This window comes from Anolis sagrei, chromosome 2 (genome assembly GCF_037176765.1).
Source record: "Anolis sagrei isolate rAnoSag1 chromosome 2, rAnoSag1.mat, whole genome shotgun sequence".
Classification (NCBI taxonomy): domain Eukaryota; kingdom Metazoa; phylum Chordata; class Lepidosauria; order Squamata; family Dactyloidae; genus Anolis; species Anolis sagrei.
Window position 1 is genome coordinate 296,850,176 of NC_090022.1, and position 26,789 is coordinate 296,876,964.

A 26,789-nucleotide genomic window follows, 5' to 3' on the forward strand; every position below is an offset into this window, starting at 1 on the left:
ACTTGGCAAAAGCAATGCGTGGCAATGGACGGCTAGTACAACATAAAAATACAACAATAAAATATAAGAAAATAAGATAAAGTACAAGAAACTGTATAAATAAACACATCAGAACAATAAAAAATCACAATATTTGAAGACAGAAAGTTGATCACAGTGGGCAGGGCCGGTTGCAGAGATTAAAAGTTCAAAAACACTGGATGAGAGAGCAATGTAATGTATCTGCACAGGGGATCCGAGGGACAAAGTAGGGTTTAATTGTACTAACAGGTAAAGTAAAGTGTTTCAATAACAATAGCTGGTGACTCTGGGACAGTGAACTCTTGGAAGGGGCTGACCAAACTGCTGAATCTATTTTGGAAGTAGTGTTCAGCACCATGGACAGCTCCTTTACAATTCAGAAAAAGATGCCCCATTTCATGGAATCGTAGAATCATAGAATCAAAGAGTTGGAAGAGACCTCCTGGGCCATCCAGTCCAACCCCATTCTGCCAAGAAGCAGGAATATTGCATTCAAATCACCCCTGACAGATGGCCATCCAGCCTCTGTTTAAAAGCTTCCAAAGAAAGCTGAATTGGCATCTCTCTTTTCAAACATAGGCTGTCAAAACTCTTCTGCACGTCTGATCTAAGTTGGTTTATGGTTAGGAATTGGGCTCGTCCCCTCTCTTTCAAGCCAGCCCTAGATACATCCATTCAACTCCCAGACTTGCTTGCTATCCTCATTTAGAAAGGCACATTCAAATTGGGGCCCACATACATTTTTATGTGTTGCATGTACTCTTGTGATGTCCATGGAAACCGAGGTAGAAACCAAGAAAATCTATGGATGTGACATTTCTTTGTGTCTTCCTTCCTTGAATGTGACATCCAGTTCACAGATGCTTTGAATGTGATTTTCCTGCTTCTTGGCAGAGGGTTGGACTGGATGGCCCACGAATCATAGAGTCATAGAATCAAAGAGTTGGAAGAGACCTCATGGGCCATCCAGTCCAACCCCATTCTGCCAAGAAGCAGGAATATTGCATTCAAATCACCCCTGACAGATGGCCATCCAGCCTCTGTTTAAAAGCTTCCAAAGAAAGCTGAATTGGCATCTCTCTTTCCAAACACAGGCTGTCAAAACTCTTCTGCACGTCTGATCTAAGCTGGTTGATGGTTAGGAATTGGGCTCATCCCCTCTCTTTCAAGCCAGCCCTAGATACATCCATTCAACTCCCAGACTTGCTTGCTATCCCCATTTAGAAAGGCACATTCAAATTGGGGCCCACATACATTTTTATGTGTTGCATGTACTCTTGTGAGTACATGCAATTAGTACATGCAATGTGATGTCCATGGAAACCAAGGTAGAAACCAAGAAAATCTATGGAGGTGACATTTCTTTGTGTCTTCCTTCCTTGAATGTGACATCTAGTGCACAGATGCTTTGAATGCGATTTTCCTGCTTCTTGGCAGAGGGTTGGACTGGATGGCCCACGAATCATAGAATCATAGAATCAAAGAGTTGGAAGAGACCTCATAGGCCATCCAGTCCAACCCCCTGCGGAGAAGCAGGAATATTGCATTCAAATCACCCCTGACAGATGGCCATCCAGCCTCTGTTTAAAAGCTTCCAAAGAAGGAGGTCTCTTCCAACTATGATTCTGTGCCAAGCAGAATCCCACACAGATGTGTGAGATTCTGATAGTCAGAACTAGCATTTCTGACTCTAATGCCTCATATCCCTTTCAGCTTTGGAGACCCAGGTTCCAAAATGCCCAACAAGAGCCTAACATTGAGGGAGATGGATGCAATTGGCAATTTTGCAATGTTTGGAGAGTGTTAGAGAGGGTCATGTCTGAGGCCTGTAGTAACCTTCATTCTTCACACTTCCTATTTTGAAATGGCCACTCAATATATAAAGTTGCCAGACTACAGACCCGAGAGGACTCTTGTACTTTTCATGGCAGTGTAGAATTCAAGCAGGTGTTGTTTGTCACAAAAAAGTGGCAAACAGCACCTGCTGACATTTCTTCTACTACATAGCCATGAAAAGTACAAAAGGTACAGAATCTTCTGAAGGGACCTTGAGGACCATCTAACCGAAACCCCTTCTGCCATGCAGGCAAATGCAAACAATAATAATAATGTCAATGGCTTTCATAGCCAGAATCACTGGGTTGTTGTAGGTTTTTTCGGGCTATATGGCCATGGTCTAGAGGCATTCTCTCCTGACGGTTCGCCTGCATCTATGGCAAGCATCCTCAGAGGTAGTGAGGTCTGTTGGAATTAGGGAAAAGGGTTTATATTTCTGTGGAATGACCAGAGTGGGACAAAGGACTCTTGTCTGTTGGAGCTAGGTGTGACTGTTTCAACTGATCACCTTGATTAACATTTGAGTGCTTGGCAGTGCCTGGAGCAATCTTTTGTTGAGAGGTGATTAGATGTCCTTGTTTGTTTCCTCTCTGTTGTTGTGCTGTTCTAATTTTAGAGTTTTTTTAATACTGATAACCAGATTTTGTTCATTTTCATGGTTTCCTCCTTTCTGTTGAAATTGTCCACATGCTTGTGGATTTCAATGGCTTCTCTTTGTAGTCTGACATGGTGGTTGTTGGAGTGGTCCAGCAGAACCTCTAAAAGCTCCAGTTAACAACCTATTTTGCATCTATTTTGAAATTCACATGTACCTTAGGAACAGGCAAAAACATTCAATACCAGAGTGTAAGCAATCCTCAGAAATGTCAGGTTGACATGAAATAGGCCCACCCAGCTTGGCAGGGCCAAGAAACTCACCTGGCAATGCAACTCACCAAGTGGTCCAACTTTGAGTATTCCTTTGTCTTTCCCCCTCCCCTCCTCTAGGTGGCAGCACGCCTCCAGGCATCACCGCACCAGCCGTGCCTAGCATCCCCTCTCCCATTGGGGTGAACGGTTTCACTGGCCTACCGCCACAGGCTAATGGGCAACCTGCCGCAGAAGCTGTCTTTGCCAACGGCATCCATCCTTACCCAGGTAAGACCAAGTCGGTGGAGTTGTGGCTCATTGACATCTGAACAGGTGAAGTTCTCCACTCCTGGTAGAAACATTTAGTTGGAAACTAGGTGGCATTTTTTAAGGATGCATTTGGGCATAAGTTCATTTACAGAAGTGGCAGACATTTACATAGCATTCCATATAAGATTGTCTTGCATATGCAATGTTATTATGCATGCAATGTATACAATGCAATCATGCATTTCATGTTCGGTTGGACATTTAGTTGCATAATTTACGAGCAAGGTAGTATTGCACAATTGTCCGAATGGATTCTCCCCTATGAACCGTCAAGGTTGTTAAGATCTTCTGGAAGGGCCCTGCTTTCGGTCCCACCACCTTCGCAATCGCGTCTGGTGGGGACGAGGGACAGGGCCTTCTCGGTGGTGGCCCCTCAGCTCTGGGACTCTCTTCCACTGGAGATTAGAACTGCCCCTTCTCTCCTGACTTTTAGAAAGCTGGTGAAAACTTGGCTTTGGAATTTAGCATTTGATGAATGAGTCAATAACTCTTGACCACACGGATGGATGGTGATGAACTGTGATTTCATTCTGACGACTTGACCTTATGTAATTATATGTTTGTATTTTAATGTATTTTATGTATTAGTGTATCATGAGGTATGATGTTTTATACTATTGTTTATTAATCTTTTGTTGTGAACAGACCTGAGTCCCTCTTCGGAGGTCAAGAAGACCGGGTTATAAAAGCTTTAAATAAATAATAATAATAAATAATTAAGCCATGAATGTAAAGTTACATTCTATTTGATGTAGGATGTCAGCCTTCAGCTTTCTCTGGCTGGAATTTAGATAGTAACCTAAATGTATACAATGTGACAGATGGGCTTAAAGCCAACCTTAAAAACTGTGGCATAGACACCAAGAACTGGGAAGCCCTAGCCCTTGAGCGCTCTAGCTGGAGGTCAGCTGTGACCAGAAGTGCTGCAAAATTTGAAAAGGCATGAATGGAGGGTGAGGGAGAGAAACAGGTAATTGAATCATAGACTCACAGAGTTGGAAGAGACCTCATGGGCCATCCAGTCCAACCCCATTCTGCCAAGAAGCAGGAAAATCGCATCCAAAGCACCTCTGACAGGTGGCCATCCAGCTTCTGCTTAAAAGCCTCCAAAGAAGGAGCCTCCACCACACTCTGGGGCACTGCTGGTCCACTGCTGAACAGCTCTCACTCTCAGGAAGTTCAGATGGAATCTCCTTTCTTGTAGTTTGAAGCCATGGCTCCATTGCGTCCTAGTCTCCAGGGCAGCAGAGAACAAGCTGCCCTGTCAAGAGGAAGGCATGTCAAGCCAACCCTGACTGGGATTGCCTTCCATCTGGAAGCCGATGTCCACACTGCAGGAGAACATGCGGATCACGAATAGGGTTTCACAGCCCCCTGCAGACCCACCGCGAAGACGTCACATCTGGAAGACAATCATCCCCGAACTAGGAGGGATCATCTAAGAGAAAGACAATGTGCCAATCTCAATGCCTGCTGATGGCAACAGAAGTGTGCAAACCACAAAGCTATGCACATAATCACAATACATGTTATACAATGTTCAGTGTGTACCATGGTGTGGTCATCGTGCAATATTTGCCTGCATCCATTGTGCTACATTGGTATTTTGCAAGATGCCAAGCTTCTTAGCAATCAGGAGCTGACTTTAGGAAACAATTCTGAGCCCTTTACTATAAATTTGAAAGCTCTTCCTGTCCTAAAAGTGAAAGAGGATGGACCAGTTCCTGCACCTTTGGATCTTCCCACAGATCACTGGCTGGGATTTATTAGAATCGCACATGTTCGTTTAATGCAGGCAGTTATAATTTTCCAGCCAGGCTATTATGGTCATTGTTATTTATTTATTTTATTTATGGTGTCATCAGCAACCATACCATTGTATTACATTTCTAATAGAACAAAACAAACAAAGATAAAAAAAACACAAATTTTGCAGACTTGGTAGTTGATTAAATGTCCTTTGACCAGTAGCTGGCCACTTGGAGTTCCTCTGGTGTTGCCGCAAGAAGGTCCTCCATTGTGCATGTGGCAGGGCTCAGGTTGCATTGCAGCAGGTGGTCAGTGGTTTGCTCTTCTCCACACTCCCCATTTCTGAAGGTTGGCTCTGCATCTCATGGTGCCAGAGTGCAGTCTGTTCAGTGCCTTCCAAGTCGCCCAGTCTTCTGTGTGCCCAGGAGGGAGTCTCTCATCTGGTATCACCCACGGTTTGAGGTGCTGGGTTTGAACCTGCCACTTTTGGACTCTCGCTTGCTGAGGTGTTCCAGCGAGTGTCTCTGTAGATCTAAGAAATTTCTTGATTTATGGTCATTGTGGACATTAGCAGAATTCCATAGCTGTTGGCATTTTGCACAAATTAGTAAATGTCAGGGCCTTCAGTGCACCATGGGATTCACTGGGATTGCAAAAATACATCTCTGTGTCTCCCACATAGCAATGCACAACAACATAATAAGCAGACATACTAAAAGATATGCACACTTGGTGCACTGTGTTGGCATTCAGCTGAAAGATTGTGTGATGCAATCACGGTGTAGGTATGCGAGTGTAGATTTGCACCACGCAAACATAATATGGGGTTTTGGCCATTCCCTTTATGAAATCAAATGAGAGAGACCTGAAAGAAGCCAAGGACCGGGCTGCCATTTTCTGCCAGCTCAGCGCTTTCTTCCCGTTATTGCAGTTATTGTTGTGTCTGAATGCCTAATTAATTACAACAGTAAACGCACACTTCTTTAATCACTGCATCAGCTGTCCTAATCAATCTTCATAATACGGAATCCGTAGTATGGCACCCATGAATTTTAATCTACATAAATTTCATAGGACCTCTCGCAGGCTTGTTGTACCAAATGATATAATTATGGATATAGATTAGGCTTGGGGAGAGTGATTTAAATTGGATTTAAGCAGAAGGTGAAGCGAGCCCTCCCACTTGCTCGCTTATTTATTTATTTCGATCCTGACCTTGCAGAGACGGCTTTTCAGCTCCAACTGCCATCCCTGCTGCTACTGATCACACTTGCATATGGCCAGAGCAGATGGGGTGAGAGTGTCAAGAACTTGGAAGAAAGTGCCCAGATTCCTGTTCCTATCACATGTGTGTGTGCCTCTATGTGCCTCCAAGTTGCCTGTCAACTTGTGATGACCCCGTGCATTCCATAGAAGTTTTGGAGACAAGACAGACTTCCAAAGATGCCATTTGCTGTTGCCTTTTTCTAAGATATCGTCTATGAAAATGGTTCTCAAACTTTGGTTCTCTTGATGTTTGCACTTCATTTCCCAGAAGTACCAGACAACTTAGCCAGAGTTTCTGGGATTTGAAGTCCAAAACAGCTAAAAAAAACCAATGTTGAGTATCACTAGCCTACAATACCTTGGTATTCCCATCCAAGTATTGATCTGTTGTTGCGTGCCTTCAAGGTGATTCCAAATTATGGTAACCTTGAGGTCAACCTATCAGAGTGACTTCTATGGCTAAGAGTAGGTTTCCATGACTGAGCAGGGGATCAAACCCTGGTATCCAAAAATACAAGACAAGTCCTGATGAACTTCTATCTTCTTCTGACACAAGGGCAGAAGAAATGGCAAAATATCCCCAACTACTGGCACACTAATTCCAAATCCACTACACCAATTTAGATATGCTTAATTTTCCCTCTAGCATGATGCATTTTTCTAAGGCAGAACCTCCATATCCACTTCAAAGTTGTAGACATGGAACTTGGCCTGCAGATGTGGTCATGCTTCCAGTTGTGTACCATTGCCATACAAGGGTCGGATAACACAAACAGTGTGTATATCTCCTCAGGTGACAATGTATGCTACACAGTTTCTGGGAAAGATCTCAGTCTTTGATGTTACAACCACAATGACTTCCCTATTTCACAACATAGAGATCTATTATTTTTGATGCCTGGTAGCCTCTTGATGTCTTATGCACACATCACTTCCCTTTTACATAGGACCCCAATGGATATTAGTGAATGATATAATACCTTTTCTGTCTGACTTTGGGGACATAATAATCAGATGTTCCTCATGTGGTGGACCTGTGATAAAGCAAAAGATTATTGGTCGAAAATACAAAAGGAAATTCAACACATGTTAAAAATTCAAATACCACTGAAGCCAGAACCAATTTTGTTAGGAATGGACAACAAGAATTTGGAAAAAGACAAAGATAAAATCTTATTTTTAGCCCTAAGTGGTGCAAGAATGTGTTATGCCAGAAAATGGAGGCAAGAAGAAATACCTAAAGAGGATGACTGGATAATAAAAAGAAATTTAGATAGGCTCACCTTCCTAATATTGAAAAATAAAGAAATAAGAAGAAAAAAATTGGATTGGAGAGAAGTCACTGAATATTTAAGAAAAAAGAAATTGTGATTTGAAAGAGTGAAAAAAAGACTGCAATGCAATAAGAATAGGGAAAGAAGGAAACAAAAAAGTACAGAAAATGAGGAAATATTAAAATAAGATTATACAGAAGATTTTCGAAAGATACCAGGAGGTCAAGATTATTCTATTTTTTTCTATTTTTTCTAATTTTTTCTTTTTTTTTCTTTTTTTCCCCTCTCTTTTCTTTTTCTCTATCCCTGCTATCTCATCTTCTATGATGAATTTATTATGCTTGTATATTTTATGGAAAATTCAATAAAGATCAATTAAAGAAAATAATAATCAGATGTTCCTCCTATTCTCCCCTTGATCTCTAACAACCATTAAATGGTCATGGAAGAGAGGGGGTCTAGCAGCTAAATGGCAATTCCTGGAGGAAGAGAATCCAGAACATAATACTACCTGTAAAATTTTAGGAATTATTACTCCACAAAACAAGACCTTGTCCATAGAATCAGAATGAATTTGTGGCTGAGATGTATGTAAGAGTTACGTGACCTGTGTAGTGAATTTTGACACTGAGCCACTAAGCATATCACCAAATGCACATGCACAATGCACATCTGGTATCCACCAGAGATCCTGAACCAAACTACAGCAGATACCATGGACCCACTGTACTGAACAGTATCACTATGTATTGTCGAAGGCTTTCATGGCCGGAATCACTAGGTTGTTGTAGGTTTTTTCGGGCTATATGGCCATGGTATAGAATGCCTCTAGACCATGGCCATATAGCCCGAAAAAACCTACCACAACCTAGTATCACTATGAATTAAGTGTGAATGGTCAGTTTTATCTCCACAAAATAAGCAGGGAGCCAGGGTTTTCCCTAAGCCTTCATCCATGCCCTTTCTGGAGAAATGGCAGTGTGCACACCACACACCCGATCATTTGATAATGAACCTTTGGGCTATATTCTGCAATCCCATCTGTGTAAGGAATTCCTCCAGAAGGAATGAGATGTGCTAATTAGGCAGAGAGAAACTCTGTTTATTGAGGGTGTCAGTTCAATTTTGCATGCTTGGTGATTGAAGTCCGAAGGAAGGAAGGAAGGAAGGAAGGAAGGAAGGAAGGAAGGAAGGAAGGGAAGGGAAGGGAAGGGAAGGGAAGGGAAGGGAAGGGAAGGGAAGGGAAGGGAAGGGAAGGGAAGGGAAGGGAAGGGAAGGGAAGGGAAGGGAAGGGAAGGGAAGGGAAGGGAAGGGAAGGGAAGGGAAGGGAAGGGAAGGGAAGGAAGGGAAGGGAAGGGAAGGGAAGGGAAGGGAAGGGAAGGGAAGGGAAGGGAAGGGAAGGGAAGGAAGGGAAGGAAGGGAAGGAAGGGAAGGAAGGGAAGGAAGGGAAGGGAAGGAAGGGAAGGAAGGGAAGGAAGGGAAGGGAAGGAAGGGAAGGAAGGGAAGGAAGGGAAGGAAGGAAGGGAAGGAAGGGAAGGAAGGAAGGGAAGGAAGGGAAGGAAGGGAAGGAAGGGAAGGAAGGAAGGGAAGGGAAGGAAAGGAAAGGAAGGGAAGGCAGGAAGGAAGGAAGGAAGGAAGGAAGGAAGGAAGGAAGGAAGGAGAGAATACAGAAGGAAAGAGAAGGATAGAGGGAAAGAGAGAGAAAATTCAAGTCTTATTCTTTCAGCAATGGACCCATGCCTTTTAAAACATCTCCTTCAGGCCTCAGGGACTTTGTTTTTTTCACCACTGATCAATGCAAACTCTATAATGATAGTGGCACTTCTAATGGAAAGCCGCTCTGTGAGGCAGCTGGTCCCCAGCAATCTCGCCGCCTGTCCCTTTAAGTCATGCACAACACCCTTGATGTCACTTGATAACTCTATCATCCCAGCTGGGTTTGCCAAGGTTCATTTTCAGACAAAGCCCTCATTGTCCTGCTGACTTTGGGCTTTTCCTCTTCTCTTCTTTCCCCCCTTTTTTTCTTTTTGTGCCGATGGGCAGAGGCTTGAGGAAAGTGACATTAAGCCATCCACTTTCTTTTGAAGGACTTGGGAGTCGTTTCTTGACTCCTGCCTAATGAATAAATGCTGCCTTTGTTAAATTTATATTTATGGTTGTTGAGGAGGTCATTGGCTTGTTTTATGTCTCCGGGTTTATGGAAGGTGAACTGCCGCCGCCGTTACGTCGTGTTGTCTTGGTCGGGATTGCCTTGCGAAAGAGAGGTGACTGCATCGGAGAAGAGACACTTTCCCCTCCTGGGATATGGAAATGAAGAAATTAGGAGAGAGGTGGCCCTTGGAAAAGTGCCCAGGGAGGAGGCTTTTGCCACCGACTGACAAGAGAAGTTACTTTCAGCATCTGCTGGATCAGCTCAGCTGTGTCTTTCATTTATTTGGGCAGGATCACAGTTACTATATATGTATCTGTTTGGATCCAATTCATGCAAAAGACTGAGATGTGATGAATATCTAAACATGGCTCTGATGTCTCCTCTTAACCTTCCCTTCTCTAGGCAAAATATACCCAACTCCCTAAGCTGCTTCTCATAGAGCTGCATGGTTTTCAGACATTTTAACATTTTGGTCACTTTTCCCTGGACCTATTCTAAGCTTGTCAGTATCTCCATACCAGTTTGTGAAATCTGTGGTGAAAGAGAATCCATTGCCTTTTGAAGCAAACTCTTCAAATGCATCATACCATGACATTTCCTTCCTAGCTATTAGGACCTAGAATCATAGAATCATAGAACCAAAGAGTTGGAAGAGACCTCATGGGCCATCCAGTCCAACCCCATTCTGCCAATAAGCAGGAATATTGCATTCAAATCACCCCTGACAGATGGCCATCCAGCCTCTGCTTAAAAGCTTCCAGAGAAGGAGCCTCCACCACACTCCGGGGCAGAGAGTTCCACTGCTGAATGGCTCTCACAGTCAGGAAGTTCTTCCTAATGTTCAGATGGAATCTCCTCTCTTGTAGTTTGAAGCCGTTGTTCCTTGTCCTAGTCTCCAGGGAAGCAGAAAACAAGCTTGCTCCCTCCTCCCTGTGGCTTCCTCTCACATATTTATACATGGCTATCATATCCCCTCTCAGCCTTCTCTTCTTCAGGCTAAACATGCCCAGCTCCTTAAGCCGCTCCTCATAGGGCTTGTTCTCCAGACCCTTGATGATTTTAGTCGCTCTCCTCTGGACACATTCCAGAGGAATGTGTCCAGATGTGTCCCTCTTGGGTTATGTCTCACCTTTTGGAGCACGGGGAAATAAGCTCGCTCCATCCTCCACGTTATGGCCACTCTTCATATTTGGAAACTTCATAGCTTGTCTTTGTTTCAATGGAGTAAACATAACTCTTGAGAGGGAATTCTCAAAAATTGTGTGGTTGGGATGCTGGAGAAGAGTTCTGTGGATACCATGACTACTATGAAGACAAATAATGGATCATAGAGCAAATCCAACCCAACTCTCCTTAGAAGAGAGACTGACCACATAGGGAAGTTAATGAGGAAACACAACATACAAACTATCTACAGACTCACCAAGAAAATCCAACAAATGCTACGTTCAGCAAAGGACAAGAGGGATCCTCTCACTTCTGCAGGAGTCTACCGTGTACCATGCAGCTGTGGACAAGTCTACATAGGGACTACCAAACGCAGCAGCATGGACCAAACACGAATCAAGGAACATGAAAGGCACTGCAGACTCCTTCAACCAGAGAAGTCAGCCATAGCAGAGCATCTGATAAACCAGCCTGGACACAGCATATTATTTGAGAACACAGAAATGCTGGACCACTCCAACAACCACCATGTCAGACTACACAGAGACGCCATTGAAATCCACAAGCATGTGGACAATTCCGACAGAAAGGAGGAAACCATGAAAATGAACAAAATCTGGCTACCAGTATTAAAAACTCTAAAATTACAACAGGAAAACAACAGAGAGGAAACAAACAAGGACATCTAATCAGTTATCACCTCTCAAAGAAAGATTCCCCCAGGCACTTCCAAGCCGCTAAATGCTAATGAAGGTGGTCAGTTGAAACATTCACACCTAGCTCCAGCGGACAAGAGTCCTTTGTCTCACCCTGGTCATTCCTCAGATATATAAACCCTTTTCCTAGTTCCAACAGACCTCATTACCTCTGAGGATGCTTTCCATAGATGCAGGCGAAACGTCAGGAGAGAATGCCTCTAGACCATGGCCATATAGCCTGAAAAAACCTACAACAACCCAGTGATTCCCGCCATGAAAGCGTTCGACAATGTATTCTCCTTAGAAGCATTGATGACCAAATTGAGGCTGTCATATCACAAGACTTAGTGAAAAAGACAATAATCAAGGCTGAGTATCCCTTAGCCAGTATTCCGAAATCCAACGTAATCCACATGACTGGCTAAGATAGAGGCATCTTTGTTTTCTGATAGTTTCATGCCCCAAACTATTTAGAAATATTACATATTAAATTACCTTCTGGTTATGTCTATAAGATGTCTATAAAACACAAATGAATTTCATGTTTAGACTTCAATCCCATCCCTAAGATATCTCATTACATATATGCAAGTATTCCAAAATCCAAAATGTGGAACACTCCTAGTCCCAAGCACTTTGGATAAGGGATGGAGGAGAGGAGAAGGGAGACCTTCTGACCGGTGGATTGATTCACTCAATGCTGTTCTGAGTTTGCAAGACCTGATTGGGTCAGCTGATAAGCAAATAACGTAGAGGTCTCTCATCCATATGAAGACTAGGTCATGGAAGAGCAGCTGTGAAAGAACTAGAGAAGATCCTGAAGAATAAAGATCTAGAACTGTCTCACTACAAAAGACAATTGTGAGTGGTTGTAGGTTTTTTCGGGCTATATGGCCATGTTCTAGAGGCATTCTCTCCTGACATTTTGCCTGCATCTATGGCAAGCATCTTCAGATGTTGTGAGATCAGGAGAGAATGCCTCTAGAACATGGCCATAGCCCGAAAAACCTACAACAACCCAGTGATTCCAGCCATGAAAGCCTTTGACAATATATGCAAGTATTCCAAAATCCAAAATGTGGAACATTCCTAGTCTTTGGATAAGGGATGGAGGACAGGGGAAGAAAGGGAACCTTCTGACGGGTGGATTGATTCACTCAATGCTGCTCTGAGTTTGCAAGACCTGATTGGGTCAGCTGATAAGCAAATAACATAGAGGTCTCTCATCCATAGGAGACTAGGTCATGGAAGGGCAGCTGTGAAAGAACTAGAGAAGATCCTGAAGAATAGAGATATATAACTGTCTCACTACAAAAGACAATTATGGGTTGTAGGTTTTTTCGGGCTATATGGCCATGTTCTAGAGGCATTCTCTCCTGATGTTTTGCCTGCATCTATGGCAAGCATCCTCAGATGTTGTGAGGTCAGGAGAGAATGCCTCTAGAACAGTGGTTCTCAACATGTGGTCCCCAGATGTTTTTGGCCTCCAACTTCCAGAAATCCCAGCCAGTTTACCAGGATTTCTGGGAGTTGGAGGCCAAAAGCATCTGGGGACCCCAGGTTGAGAACCACTGCTCTAGAACATGGCCATATAGCCCGAAAAAACCTACAACAACCCAGTGATTCCGGTCATGAAAGCCTTTGACAATACAAAGACAATTATGCTTCGTAAGATAGAAGGCAGTAGGAAAAAAGGAAGAGCACATACCATATGCATAGACTCATACACTCATCCAAAGAAATCACAGCTACCCTGACTTTATAAGACCTGAGCAGGGCTTTGAGTGACAGGAGGACTTGACTCTTATTCATATGGTTCCTATCAATCAAAGCTGGCTTGACACTGATAACGACATCCATAGGATCACCATAAGTTGAAGTTGGCATGATGACAAATAACAGCAACAACAAAGGACAGGAGGAGGCCTTCTGGTGCTTAGTGAGAAGGAAGTTAGTTCCCATACCTTTCACTAACATATTGAAAATGCACAGTTCATCATAAGCAAACATGCTTTGTAGATTTTCTGCACTGGCAGGGGGTTGGACTAGCTGGCCCTTGGGGTCCCTTCCAATTCACTTCATCATCATCATCATCATCATCATCATCATCACCAGGAGCCCCCAGTGACACAATGGGTTATAACCTTCTGCTGGCAGGACTGAAGATTTATTTATTTATTTATTTGGAGTGCTTCTACCCCGCCCTTCTCAACCCCCTAGGTGGGACTCAGGGTGGCTTACAAAAGGCACAATTCGATGCCTAACAATTCACAAAGTACGGTACAATAGACAATATACAATACACAAATTTACCATATAATGTCAACAGTTATAACTAATTAAAACAATCAAACAGTATACTAGCAGCAATAAAATCATCTTGTGGTCAGTGTTCGCCAATTCATAGTCCGTAATCCATCTAGCATCGTCATTATCCTTTCCTACTCTGGTCGTCATTGGTTGTCTTTGTCCATCTGCCAGCTTACCCAAAGGCCTGGTCCCACATCCAGGTTTTTAGCTTCCTTCTGAAAGCAAGGAGGGATGTTGATGACCTAATCTCCCCCGGGAGTGCATTCCACAGACGAGGAGCCACCACCGAGAAGGCTCTGTCCCTCATCCCCACCAGTCTCGCTTGTGATAAAGGTGGGGCCGAGAGCAGGGCCTCCCCAGTAGATCTTAAACTCCGAGGTGGGACATAGAAGGAGATACGTTCGGACAGGCACGCTGGGCTGGAGCCGTAAAGGGTTTTGTAGGTCAAAACCAGCACTTTGAATTGTGCTCGGAACTGGATCAGCAGCCAGTGGAGCTGACATAACAGAGGGGTGGTATGTTCCCTGTATGATGCTCCGGTGAGTAATCTAGCCGCCGCCAGTTGGACTAATTGAAGTTTCCGAACAGTCTTCAAAGGCAACCCCACGTAGAGCGCGTTGCAGTAATCTATTTGGGATGCGACAAGAGCGTGGATCCAGGGAGAGTGTGGACGAGCTCCCTCTGTCAGCTCAAGCTCCCCATGCGGGGACATGAGAGAAGTCTCCCATAAGGATGGTAAAACATCCAAAACATCTGGGTGTCCCCTGGGCAACGTCCTTGCAGACTGCTAATTCTTTCACATCAGGAGTGACTTGCAGTTTCTCAAGTTGCTCCTGCCACAAAAAGAAAATCATCACCACCAGTGTTTTCCTTGGCAAGAGAGCGTTGGGATTGTATGTAGAGATGTGTCTAAATCATAATGAAATATGTCTTTTGCACCCTCAGGTAACCTCATCTTTTCCACTTGCCTTGAACCCTCTCCTCTTTCTCACTTGTGTCTTCACAGCACAGAGTCCCACTGCAGCTGATCCCTTGCAGCAAGCCTACGCCGGAGTGCAGCAGTATGCAGGTCGTTAGTATTAACACTTTCCCCCAGTAAAACTTTCACCTCTGTAGTGGTCAATAACATGTCAGCACTCTTCACAATTGTCATTCTTTGCATAAATGTTGCATTTCAGGATTCTGAATTACAGTATGTGTCATTGGGAGTTACCCTGAGCAGTGGAAGCAAGCCACTGATGGTGAATCCACTCTGGGTTTTCTTTTAGCTGTTCAAGGTGCTGAACCTTGGGAACTCAACATTCAGCACCTTTGATCGTTCTTTTACATTCCTGTAAAAAACTGAATGTAGATTCACTGTTTTTCTGCAGTCAAGAAGACGAATAATGTTGGGCTATCTCCAATTACTATTCTTATCTATTGATTCATTGGCTCAGGTCTAGAATTTTGGCCAATACAATCCATGTAGAAAACGATTGAGTCCATGTAATATAATAGACAAAAATGATGAAACCATATAAAGATCAGACAAAGGCATAGAAAAAGTTTCCAAAATAATTTTCTACTCCCCAGTTTCCCATTCATTTACTGCGAGGGTTGAATGAAAAGTAATGCCTCCACCTTCGGAACTCCTCAACAGATGGCAGTGCTTGTATGTGGCAGGTACTGGCTTGTTCAGTAGACTCTCCTCTACAGTTCCATTTTGGTGGGGAGCCTTAGCATTGAACAGTTGTGTTGTTAAAATGCAAAGTATGGAACCCTGCACAGACAGTAGGTCAATGCAACTTAGCAATGTGCAGTCATTGAATTCTTCACAGCAGAAGGTGTCACCTCAACACCTTAAAACTTACTCACCCAACGATGCACAGTATTCACATGAACACAATCACCAACAGCTTGCATTCTCTGATGACTCTCCTTTGGGGTGACACATTCTGCTGTCAAGAATTCAATGACTGCATGCTGCTTAAGTTGCATTGACTGACCATCTGCGCAGGATTCCATGCTTCGCACTTTAACAATACAACCATTCAATGCTATTTATTTATTTATTTATTTATTTGCAGCTTTTATATTCCGCCTTTCTCACCCCGCAGGGGACTCAGGGTGGATTACAGTGTACACATATATGGCAAACATTCAATGCCAATTTTTGACATACAAACATATACAGACATACACAGAGGCTATTTAACTTTTTCTGGCCACCAGGGGAGCTGTCACTTTCATCATCCATCTGCGACGCTGATGAAGCACTTCCGCATTCCCCACATGCTTCCCCGCTGGAATGCTTTGCTGGAGTCTTCTTTATGGCCCCATAAAGCAGTTAATTTAGCCTCCCCACACTTTAAGGTGGTACCTTATTTTCCTACTTGACAGATGCAACTGTCTTTCGGGTTGCAAATGTCAACAACAGGCTACACACAATTGGTTGGAAACCCACTCCAACCCGGGCTGGCTTTGAACTCATGACCTTTTGGTCAGAGTGATCTTAATGCAGCTGACACTCAGCCAGCTGTGCCACAATCCCAGTGCTAGGGCTGCCTGCCACAATGGAATTGTAGAGGAGAGTCTACTGAACAAGCCAGTACCTGCCACATACCAGTACTGCCATCTGTTGAAGAGTTACGAGGCATTACTTTTCATTCAACTTTTGTATCATATGCACTCTGTGGGTTCCTGCACATCCATTGGGTATGTTGCTCAAACTTAATTTTTTTAAAAACAAAAATGATGCCAAATGGCCATTCTCCCTCCTTATAGTGTGGAGATAGAATGGAATGGGTTTCATCGGTAACGTATCTCTGAGACTACAGGTTTCCTTTTGAGAACATTACGTCTGTGAAGCTAGGTCATTGCTGTAAAACAGCATACTGTTGGGCTTGGTTGGCAGTGTGTCAATGGATAAATGGAAATACCCATTCTGTGCAGAGGGACTTTGAGTTAACTTGGCAAAGAATTTCACTTCAGAACAAGATAGCGGTTTATAGCATTTAACAAGCCCATCAACTATCCCGATTTGGGAGGGACAGCCCTAGTTAATCACCTGCTGTCCACTTTATCAGCTGCTTTTAGCCTATCTCAGGTTTTCTCTCCATCTCCTGCTTTCCCCTTTTGCCTTTGTTTTACTTCAGTTGCTGCAAACTGAATTCAAAGTGGAATAGCAGTTTGCACTCAACTGAAGGAGGAAGAGGAAAAGAGAGGGGAGAAGCTTGTCCTCAAGTTACAGGCCTCTGACAACAAGGCTGAGACAAGAGGAGGCAAGAGAGATCTGCCCCTTGGAAAGGAAATTCACCCATGAAAGAGTTATTATCATGGGGAAAAGGAGTCCCCACTGAACCTTTATCACTAATCCTTGTTTCCATAATAAGCCCAATTTTTAAAAAACTAATTATCACGGGGACACAAAGTGAGGTGAAATCTTCTGAACAGGGGCACAGACAGTGAAGGAAACATTACAGAAAGGTTAACCCTTCCTTCTGCTAGTCAAAGCTTTTATATATACAAGGACGGAGTTCCACTTAAAATGTAACTACAAGAGAGGAGATTCCATCTGAACATGAGGAAGAACTTCCTGACTGTGAGAGCTGTTCAGCAGTGGAACTCTCTGCCCCGGAGTGTGGTGGAGGCTCCTTCTTTGGAAGCTTTTAAACAGAGGCTGGATGGCCATCTGTCAGGGGTGATTTGAATGCAATATTCTTGCTTCTTGGCAGGGGGTTGGATGGCCCATGAGGTCTCTTCCAACTCTGTCTTCCCACCTTGTTTACCCCTTCAGAGCTGTCTTTCTACTCTACCTGCTTGTGTTCTTCAATTAGGAGTCAGGTAAACACCTGACTCCTCTGGGGGCATTCTGGACTGTGCTTCTCTCCGCTGCTGGGGTGGAGCCCCATGGAGTCCCACCAGACGTTGCCAAGCGTCCTGTGATGGGCTCTGTGGGACTCCATTCAACAGTGGAGAGAAGCAGGGAGAAGATGCTCCTCTGTCTGCATCTGATGAGGTCCCTAGTTTGTCTGTTCTTCCTCATTAGTAGTTGTTTCTATCTTGGGCACACTTTGGTCACATTTGTTTGTCCATGAAATATTAGAAAAAAGAGTTATTAGAAGTTTCTAAGTTTCAATCTTTGAGAATATTTCTGGTTAGGAGTAACAGGTAACCATCCAACTACTATTTGCAAATCTCCAACAAAGGACAACCCACCACCTGAGTTGGTCTGTTCCATTGTCCATTTTCCCATTAAGAAGGTTCAGGATCTGTTTTCTTATAATTTGGCTCAACAGATGCATATCCTGCTATCCAGAGCAGCAGAAAACAAGCCTGCTCCACTTTGCACATGATGGTCTTTCAGATAATTAAAGCTGGCCACACCATATCATCTCTCACCTTTGTCTTCTTCTGGTTAAACATTCACAATAATCAACAGGGCTTGGTTTCTAGACCTCTGGACATGGTCCAGCACACCCACAGCCTTAAACTCTGGATTATACAATGTGTAAATGTGAGTTGTCAACTCAGTTATGACCTAAATCCTACTGGCATTCACAACCAGAATAGAACAATTGAATTAGCTGGATTTATTTAAGTGCTGGCTCCCCATTCAATGTAAATCTACTTGGGGTTAACCAATATGATATCAGCTTTATGACATCTGTTAGGGCCTTTCCATGGTTCCTCACAGTTGTCTCTCTTGGATTGTGTAGACAAGTTGTGTCAGCTGAGGTCCTCCCTCTTTAAAGATTTCAGCAGGGATCCCATCAGGTCCGCTGGCTTTGTTATTTTTTCCCTTTCTTCCTTTTTATGATGCATTTTAAAAATGGTCCTAAAGTTTGCACACATGGATACATGGCAGGAATAAGCAAATTACATGACTGATATTTTAGTTCTATTTTTATGGAAACCTTTATGCCTGCTAATAGGCCAAAAGTCCAGTGTTATAGATTGGTGATAGGAGATTCTCTACACTCAGTAGTCATGGTGATGTGCCTCTGAGCACATGATTGCCCCATAACCTCATTGTCAGAAGTTAACTCACAGTCTGTTCAAACTCAAAGAATTGTTCCTGGTTGCGTTTGGTAACCAGGAACAATTCTTGCAGAGAAGGGATGAACTGTCAATTGTCATTAAACTTCTAGGATTAAATACTTTTATCTGTCCATGGAGAACTTGGAAACCATTCTGGGTTTTAGTCTGAACTTTAGAGATGCTATCCAAGGTTACGTTATTTGCAAGTTTGGTGCACTCACTGACACAGGAAACACCAATCTCTAGTGCAAATTTCCCATTGTCTACTAACAGATCTCAAATATTTCTGACTTTGATCTATTGTCTAATTGGCCTTCTGGCCTTCATCACCATCTACATATTCAAGATTTAATGGTCTCATCACTAAGTTGGGAATACAGTCTGGGAATGCAGGCCTGTTTCCCAAGAGCACCAAGAGCTACTTAATCTCCAAGTTGTGGATGTGGGAACCTCTTTCTAGACCTCATGTTTTTCCATGTTCATGTGTCAATGCATTTCTCCTGCCCTAATGAAAAATCACTCTCTCTTGGGATTATTATTTGGGCAATTTGCTGTCTTTATGATGATCCTGAAATCTCTCCTTCTTTTTTCTCCTCCTCTTTCCCCTCTAGCTGCTTACCCTGCTGCCTATGGCCAGATAAGCCAAGCCTTCCCACAGCCGCCTCCCATGATCCCACAGCAACAGAGAGAAGGTGAGTCTATGGGATACTGCACTAGAAACAGCTTGATTTGTCTATATATTAGGTTACAGCTAATTTTAAAATCTATACACATAAATACCACCTGTATAGTGCTGGCTTTAGAGATTTTCTTCCCTGAGGCAAAAGGCAACATAGATTCTGTTCACATTCCAAATGCAGAAGCTGGATGGATCCCCCGAGTCTACACAACTGCCCAAACTGCAAATGGATTAAAAACAAAAATCAAGTGCTCAGAAGTACACAACAGGTTGAGTATCCCTTGGCCATAAGGCTTAGGATACACAGTGTTTCAAATTTCTTCAGCTGAATGTGTAACTAGCCCCCTTTCCCCAAAGAAGGGGTCGACAGCTGGTGGCAAAAAATGTCGAGTTTTGGAGTATTTCTGATTTCAAATTTCTGGATAGGAGAAGCTCAACCTGGACTAGATTTGGAAACAATAGTCCTGCATCAGCTATTTAGTTACATATAAGTAACATTTCCTAACCAGACCCCACCCTCACTAATATAACAACAACAACAACAACAACAACAACAACACTTTATTTATAACCCACCCTCTCTCCCCAAGGGAACTCAGGGCAGTTTCCAATAAATAACAAAAATGGCAAACATTACATGTCTAAACAAGACAAACAACAAATCAAATCAAATCAAAACTAATAAATAAAGCAGTCTCAACATAACTTTTAAAACTAGTCACAAATTAGCCGAGAAGTAAACTTAAATAAACATAACATAACACATGAATCATACAAAATGCCACAAATGCTGGATGTGGTATACAGAGGCGGCCCTAGGTAATTTTCAATGGTAAGCAAACAGTATTTTTGCGCCCCCCCCCCCAACCAATTATTGATATATATTTTCTGTTCGTCGTGGGAGTACTTTGTGCCATATTTGCTTCAGTTCCATCATTGGTGAGTTCAGAATGCTTTTTGATTGTAGGTGAACTATACATCCCAGTAACTATAACTCGCATATGTCAAGGTCTATTTTCCCCCAAGAGCGCCTCAAGATTGCCCCTGGGCACAATCAACTATACTGCAAATGCTTACTTTGCGTAATAGGTTGATGAGGCTCCCCCCGCACTGCTAGGGCTGTTGTGAGCCGAGGGGGCGCTCCTCAAGTGGTGGTCGAGGGGCATTTACAGAGGCGCCTCTGTGCCCCTGCCAAAAAAAGTGTACTGCAACCACTTACTTTGCGTAATGGATGAGCCACCCCTGGTGGTATACAACATCCAGCAGGCTGAGGTAGCTGTCCGTTATCAATGCAAGGTATATTGTATATAAAGATATACTAATCCTCCTCCTTACCATAAACTAGGGTGCATAAATAAATTTTTAAAATATTTTTAAAGGAGAGGAGATATGGGGCCATTTTTGGTTCTTTAGGGAGGGAGTTCTAGAGGTGGGGAGCAAACACAGAGAAGGCCCCTCTCTCATTCCCACCAACCGAGCCTGCCATGGGGGTGGGACTGAAAGCAGGGCCTTCTCCACAGACCTCAGTGCTCAGTTTGTACATAGAGATGCAGTTTTTCAAACAGAGATGCAGTCTTTCAGTTAATCCACTTAACAACTAGCAGTCCGATCACATGAAGGAGGTATTTTCATCTAGCAATCCGAGCACAAGCAGGAAATGTTTCCAACCCACTCCCACCAGCAAGTAAACTGGTGACAATCCAAAGCAAGATCACAGCCTCACTCTCTGGGGGGAGAAGGTTGGAAACATCATCCTTGTGCCATGAATGCAAGCTGGGCAGAACTTCTCTGTGTGTTCCTGCTGCTGGCTATTAAAGTGGACTGGGACATAATTTTGTGGGAGTTTGTTGTCTTCCCATATAGCGCAAAAAACCTACAACAACCCAGTGATCCCGGCCATGAAAGCCTTCGACAATACAAAGATGATGATGATGATGATGATGATGATTATTATTATTATTATTATTATTATTGTGCAGTTAAAGTGTTGTCAAACTGCATTAATTCTACAGCATTGAATTAAAGTTGGGTATGGCTCTATTGCACCATGTTGGAATAAACCGTGCCACAATCTTCACCTAGGAAGTGGAAGCAATGGGAGGAAGCCCTATGAGGAGCGGCTTAAGGAGCTGGGCATGTTTAGCCTGAAGAAGAGAAGGCAGAGAGGGGATATGATAGCCATGTATAAATATGTGAGAGGAAGCCACAGGGAGGAGGGATCAAGCTTGTTTTCTTCTTCCCTGGAGACTAGGACGCAATGGAGCAATGGCTTCAAACTACAAGAAAGGAGATTCCATCTGAACATGAGGAAGAACTTCCTGACTGTGAGAGCCGTTCAGCAGTGGAACTCTCTGCCTCGGAGTGTGGTGGAGGCTCCTTCTTTGGAAGCTTTTAAACAGGGGCTGAATGGCCATCTGTCAGGGGTGATTTGAATGCAATATTCCTGCTTCTTGGCAGAATGGGGTTGGACTGGATGGCCCATGAGGTCTCTTCCAACTCTTTGATTCTATGATTCTATGAATCGGGCGCTCCTTTGAGCCCCGCAGCAGAGAAACCGCTCTCCCCAAGTCTTCATCAGGGGCTTCGTTTCCTATTAATCCAAAACAGAAAATGTGGAGGAAGAAAGTGCCTTCAATCACACCAAGGCCCGGGAATTTTAATGAGCTTTAAATGGGCATCTGTCAGAATCCTGACTCGGCGGAACTACCCCTGCCAGCCGAGGGGATGAGTGATGGCCAATAAAAAGGGGGGGAGCACCTTGGTGAACTCCTCTCTCCAACGGGAAAGGCAAAGTTGTAATTTGCTGTGTTATGACACTATAATTATGCCCTGATGAAGAAAGCCAGAACATTAAACATCCTTCTCTTCTACAGAGTGCATCCCTATTCCTTTCCCTCCCTGCAAGAGAGGAAGGAATGGCTTAACCCATGCTTTGCTGGCGCCGCAGACTGGCTCCTCAAAGAAGGCCTTGAGGAGTAGAGTTAGTAGGCAAAGGTCAATGGGAAATCCTGGATTAAATGAATTGCAAAAGTGGCCAGAATTGTATTGTCGCAGGCTTTCATGGCCGGAATCACTGGGTTGTTGTAAGTTTTTCCGGGCTATATGGCCATGTTCTAGAGGCATTTTCTCCTGATGTTTCACCTGCATCTATGGCAAGCATTCTCAGAGGTAGTGAGGTCTGTTGGAACTAGGAAAAAAGGGTTTATATATCTGTGGAATGACCAGGGTGGGACAAAGGACTCTTGTCTGCTGGAGCTAGGTGTGAATGTTTCAACTGACCACCACCTGAACATTAGGAAGAACTTCCTGACTGTGAAAGCCGTTCAGCAGTGGAACTCTCTGCCCCGGAGTGTGGTGGAGGCTCCTTCTTTGGAAGCTTTTAAGCAGAGGCTGGATGGCCATCTGTCAGGGGTGATTTGAATGCAATATCCCTGCTTCTTGGCAGAATGGGGTTGGACTGGATGGCCCATGAGGTTTCTTCCAACTCTTTGATTCTATGATTCTATGATTAGCATTTGATGGCCTGAAAGTGCCTGGGGGAATCTTTTGTTGAGAGGTGATTAGATGTGCTAGCAGAGCACCTGATGAACCAACCTGGACACAGCTTATTATTTGAAAACACAGAACTGCTGGACCACTCTCACAACCACCATGTCAGACTACACAGGGAAGCCATTGAAATACACAAACATGTGGAAAATTTCAACAGAAAGGAGGAAACCATGAAAATGAACAAAATCTGGCTACCAATATTAAAAAAAACTCTAAAATTAGAACAGCAAAACAACAGAGAGTAAACAATCAGGCACATCTAATCACCTCAACAAAGGATTCCCCCAGGCACTGCCAAGCCATCAAATGCTAATCAAGGTGGTCAGTTGAAACATTCACACCTAGCTCCAGCAGACAAGAGTTCTTTGTCCCACCCTGGTCATTCCACAGATATATAAACCCTTTTTTCCTAGTTCCAACAGACTTCACTACCTCTGAGGATGCTTGCCATAGATGTAGGCGAAACATCAGGAGAAAATGCCTCTAGAACATGGCCATATAGCCCAGAAAAACCTACAACAACCCAGTGGCCAGAATTACCCTACAGCCAAGCTGTTCCATGATGCTTTTAGAATGCAGATCTCCTTTCATATACATTACATCTCTACTGTACAAGGAATGCAGTTTCATACCACTTCAGCTGTTGTGGCTCCATGTGATCGAATCTTAAGAGTTGTAGTTTGTTAAGATACTGGTTTGCTTTGGCAGAGAAGGCTAAAAATCTGTAAAACTGCAACTCCCAGAATCTGATGGCCCTGAGTCATGGAGTTCAAGAGATATCAAATTGCACTCATTCTAATAATAATAATCTATATAAATAAAAATGTAATGTTCGTTTGTGGGATTAACAGAACTCAAAAACCACTGGGCAAATTGACACCAAATTTGGACAGCATAGACCTAACAACCCAATGTATGCCCTTCACTCATTTTTTTTATTTTGTCATTTGGGAGTTGTAGTTGCTGGGCTTTATAGTTCACCTACAATCAAAGAACTTTCTGAACTCCCCTAATGGTGGAATTGAACCAAAGGTGACATACAGGACTCCCATGACCAACAGTAAACACTAGAAGGGTTTGGGGGACATTGCAGAATTTGCAACAACACAATGTATAGGACACACAATGAAAATGAGAACACAACCACAATGCCTACTATAGGAGACACAACTACAATGTGAAGTAGGGGATGCAGAGTATAGAATAATAATCACAATGAAGAATGTGTAACTAACTACAATGTGATATATAGGATGCACAGACAGAATGCAAATAACAGGAAATATCAGACCTGAGTGCAAAGTAGGGGATATAAAACCCAATGGAAAGTGTAAAATTCATAAGCACAGTGACAAGTACAGAACACGTAATGCACACTGTGCAACCTGCAAAGACAAGGCACAGATGGACATATTGCCTATGGCAGTGGTTCTCAACCTGGGGTCCACAGATGTTTTTGGCCTACAACTCCCAGAAATCCCAGCCAGTTTACCAGCTGTTAGGATTTCTGGGAGTTGGAGGCCAAAAACATTTATTTATTTATGTATTTATTTATTTTATTTTATTTACTTCACTTCTCAGCCATCAGGCGACTCAGAGCGGTTAACAACCAGTATCAACAACACAGTACAAAATCATTAATCATTTAAAACAGTAATATCAATTAATTAACATCAGAACATCAATACAACAATACAGGAAAACAACAATCCATCACGTCTCATCAATAGAATCACCATCCGATCTCGTTGTCCATTAATCCATATTCCAGTAATCAATCAGTTGCACTGCTTAGTTGAAAGCCTGTTCGAAGAGCCAGGTCGTCACTCTCTTCCTGAATGCCAATAAGGAGGGGGCCGATCTGATGTCTGCAGGAAGGGCGTTCCACAGCCGGGGGGGCCACTACTGAGAAGGCCCTGTCTCTCGTCCCCGCCAGACGTGCTTGTGAGGACTGAGAGCAGGGCCTCCCCAGACGATCTTAACGTCCTAACTGGTTCATAGGAGGAGATGCATTCGGAGAAGTAGGTTGGGCCAGAACCATTTAGGGCTTTAAAGGCTAAAGCCAGCACTTTGAGTTGTGCCCGGTAGCAAATTGGCAGCCAGTGGAGCTGGTGCAACAGAGGAGTTGTATGCTCCCTGAGTGCCGCTCCTGTTAGAATCCTGGCTGCTGATCGTTGGACCATTTGGAGCTTCCAAGCAGTCTTCAGAGGCAACCCCACATAGAGAGCGTTGCAGTAGTCTATACGGGATGTAACCAGAGCGTGGACTACCATGGCCAAGTCAGACTTCCCAAGGTATGGGCGCAGCTGGCCAGGGGCGGCTCATCCATCACGCAAAGTAAGCGGTTGCAGTACACTTTTTTTTGCCAGGGGCACAGAGGCGCCTCTGTAAATGCCCCTCGACCGCCACTTGAGGAGTGCCCTCTTGGCTCACAACAGCCCTAGCAGTCCGGGGGAAGCCTCGGCAACCCATTACACAAAGTAAGCATTTGCAGTATAGTTGATTTTGCCCAGGGGCACTCTTGAGGCGCTCTTGGGGGAAAATAGACCTTGACATATGCAAGTTGTAGTTACTGGGATGTATAGTTCACCTACAATCAAAGAGCATTCTGAACTCCACCAATGATGGAATTGAACCAAATATGGCACACAGAACTCCCACGACGAACAGAAAATATATATCAATGATTGGTTGGGGGAGGAGGTGTCAAAATACTGTTTGCTTACCATTGAAAATTACCTAGGGCTGCCTCTGCAGCTGGCGCACAAGTTTTAATTGTGCGAATGCTGCCCTGGTCAACATCTGGGGACCCCAGGTTGAGAACTACTGGCCTATGGAATCCCAGCGTTATCAGCACTGCTTGATGGTGATGTTTTGGCCCCAGATGCATAGCATGGCTTATGCTTATAAACTAGCACAATGGCAACTTTAGAACATGAGTTTGACAGACCTCTCCTTCTGGCCTTGGTTGTGTTGTGACTCCTCTGACCTCTCTCCTTCCCCCTCTTCTCTCTTCCTGCCTCCCTCTCTTCCACCTTCCCCGCAGGACCAGAGGGCTGTAACCTGTTTATCTACCATCTGCCCCAGGAGTTTGGGGACGCAGAGCTGATGCAGATGTTCCTGCCATTCGGTAATGTCATCTCCTCGAAAGTGTTTGTGGATCGGGCGACAAACCAAAGTAAATGCTTTGGTGGGTAAAGATAACAAAACAATTAGATTCATCCAGGAAAGGAACTTTCTCTGAACTACTTTTACCATTTTTTTCTCTCCAACTGCTATATTATATATATATTTTTATAACTTTACTTAGCTGATTTTTTTTCTCAATTTACCTTTGTTGATATACCGTTTTTTTTTCCCCTCCCCACCGCTGCCCTTCCCTTCCTCCACCTGCTCCCTTCTCACCGTCTCATATTCAGAACTGTATTCCCCGCTGCAGAGAGGATCATGAGCTCCAGGATACTTTGGGGAAATTAAATATATATATATATATCCCAGATCCTGGTTGTAGGGAATGGGAAAGGGTCATGCATTGAGGGGGAAGGGAACAATGGAGAGCAAAACGGGATTAGGGCAGCGGGTGGGAATGGAAAAGCTTCATGCAAAATCAGAGGCAGGTTTGGGGGGAGAAAGAAAGATAAAGCAACTGGAAAGGCCCCAGTTCTCAGTTGGTGGAAGGGGTGAGTTTGGATGCCCATCAGCAGGGTGGGACTTATCTCCAGCAAGCAGAGAGCCGGCTTCCTTTACCAGGGACAGAAGGTTTGGCGTCAGGACTTTTAACGACAACTCAAACAAAATGCATGTCGGAGCATGTGATCCCAGTGTTTGAATTCTCTGTAGGTTGTTCCCCATCCTCACTCCTTCTCCTTCTTGTGCTGCTGTTTTCT

General features: G+C 43.8%; 1 protein-coding gene across 9 annotated transcripts in view; it reads left to right on the plus strand.

Moving 5' to 3' along the window:
• CELF4 (CUGBP Elav-like family member 4) overlaps positions 1-26,789 on the plus strand; it is a 1,028,038-nt gene that overhangs the window by 931,196 nt on the left and 70,053 nt on the right. For 3 of the 9 annotated variants that reach the window (XR_009630571.2, XM_060761189.2, XM_060761191.2), the window contains exons 8-11: positions 2,845-2,994; positions 14,659-14,724; positions 19,283-19,363; positions 25,949-26,092. Coding sequence is in view for 8 of the 9 variants with exons in the window: in XM_060761189.2 (XP_060617172.1) it covers positions 2,845-2,994; positions 14,659-14,724; positions 19,283-19,363; positions 25,949-26,092 (441 nt within the window). In the remaining variant the exon portion in view is untranslated. The remainder of the gene's footprint in view (positions 1-2,844; positions 2,995-14,658; positions 14,725-19,282; positions 19,364-25,948; positions 26,093-26,789) is intronic. The other 6 variants (XM_060761193.2, XM_060761195.2, XM_060761190.2 and 3 more) reach the window with 3 other exon arrangements.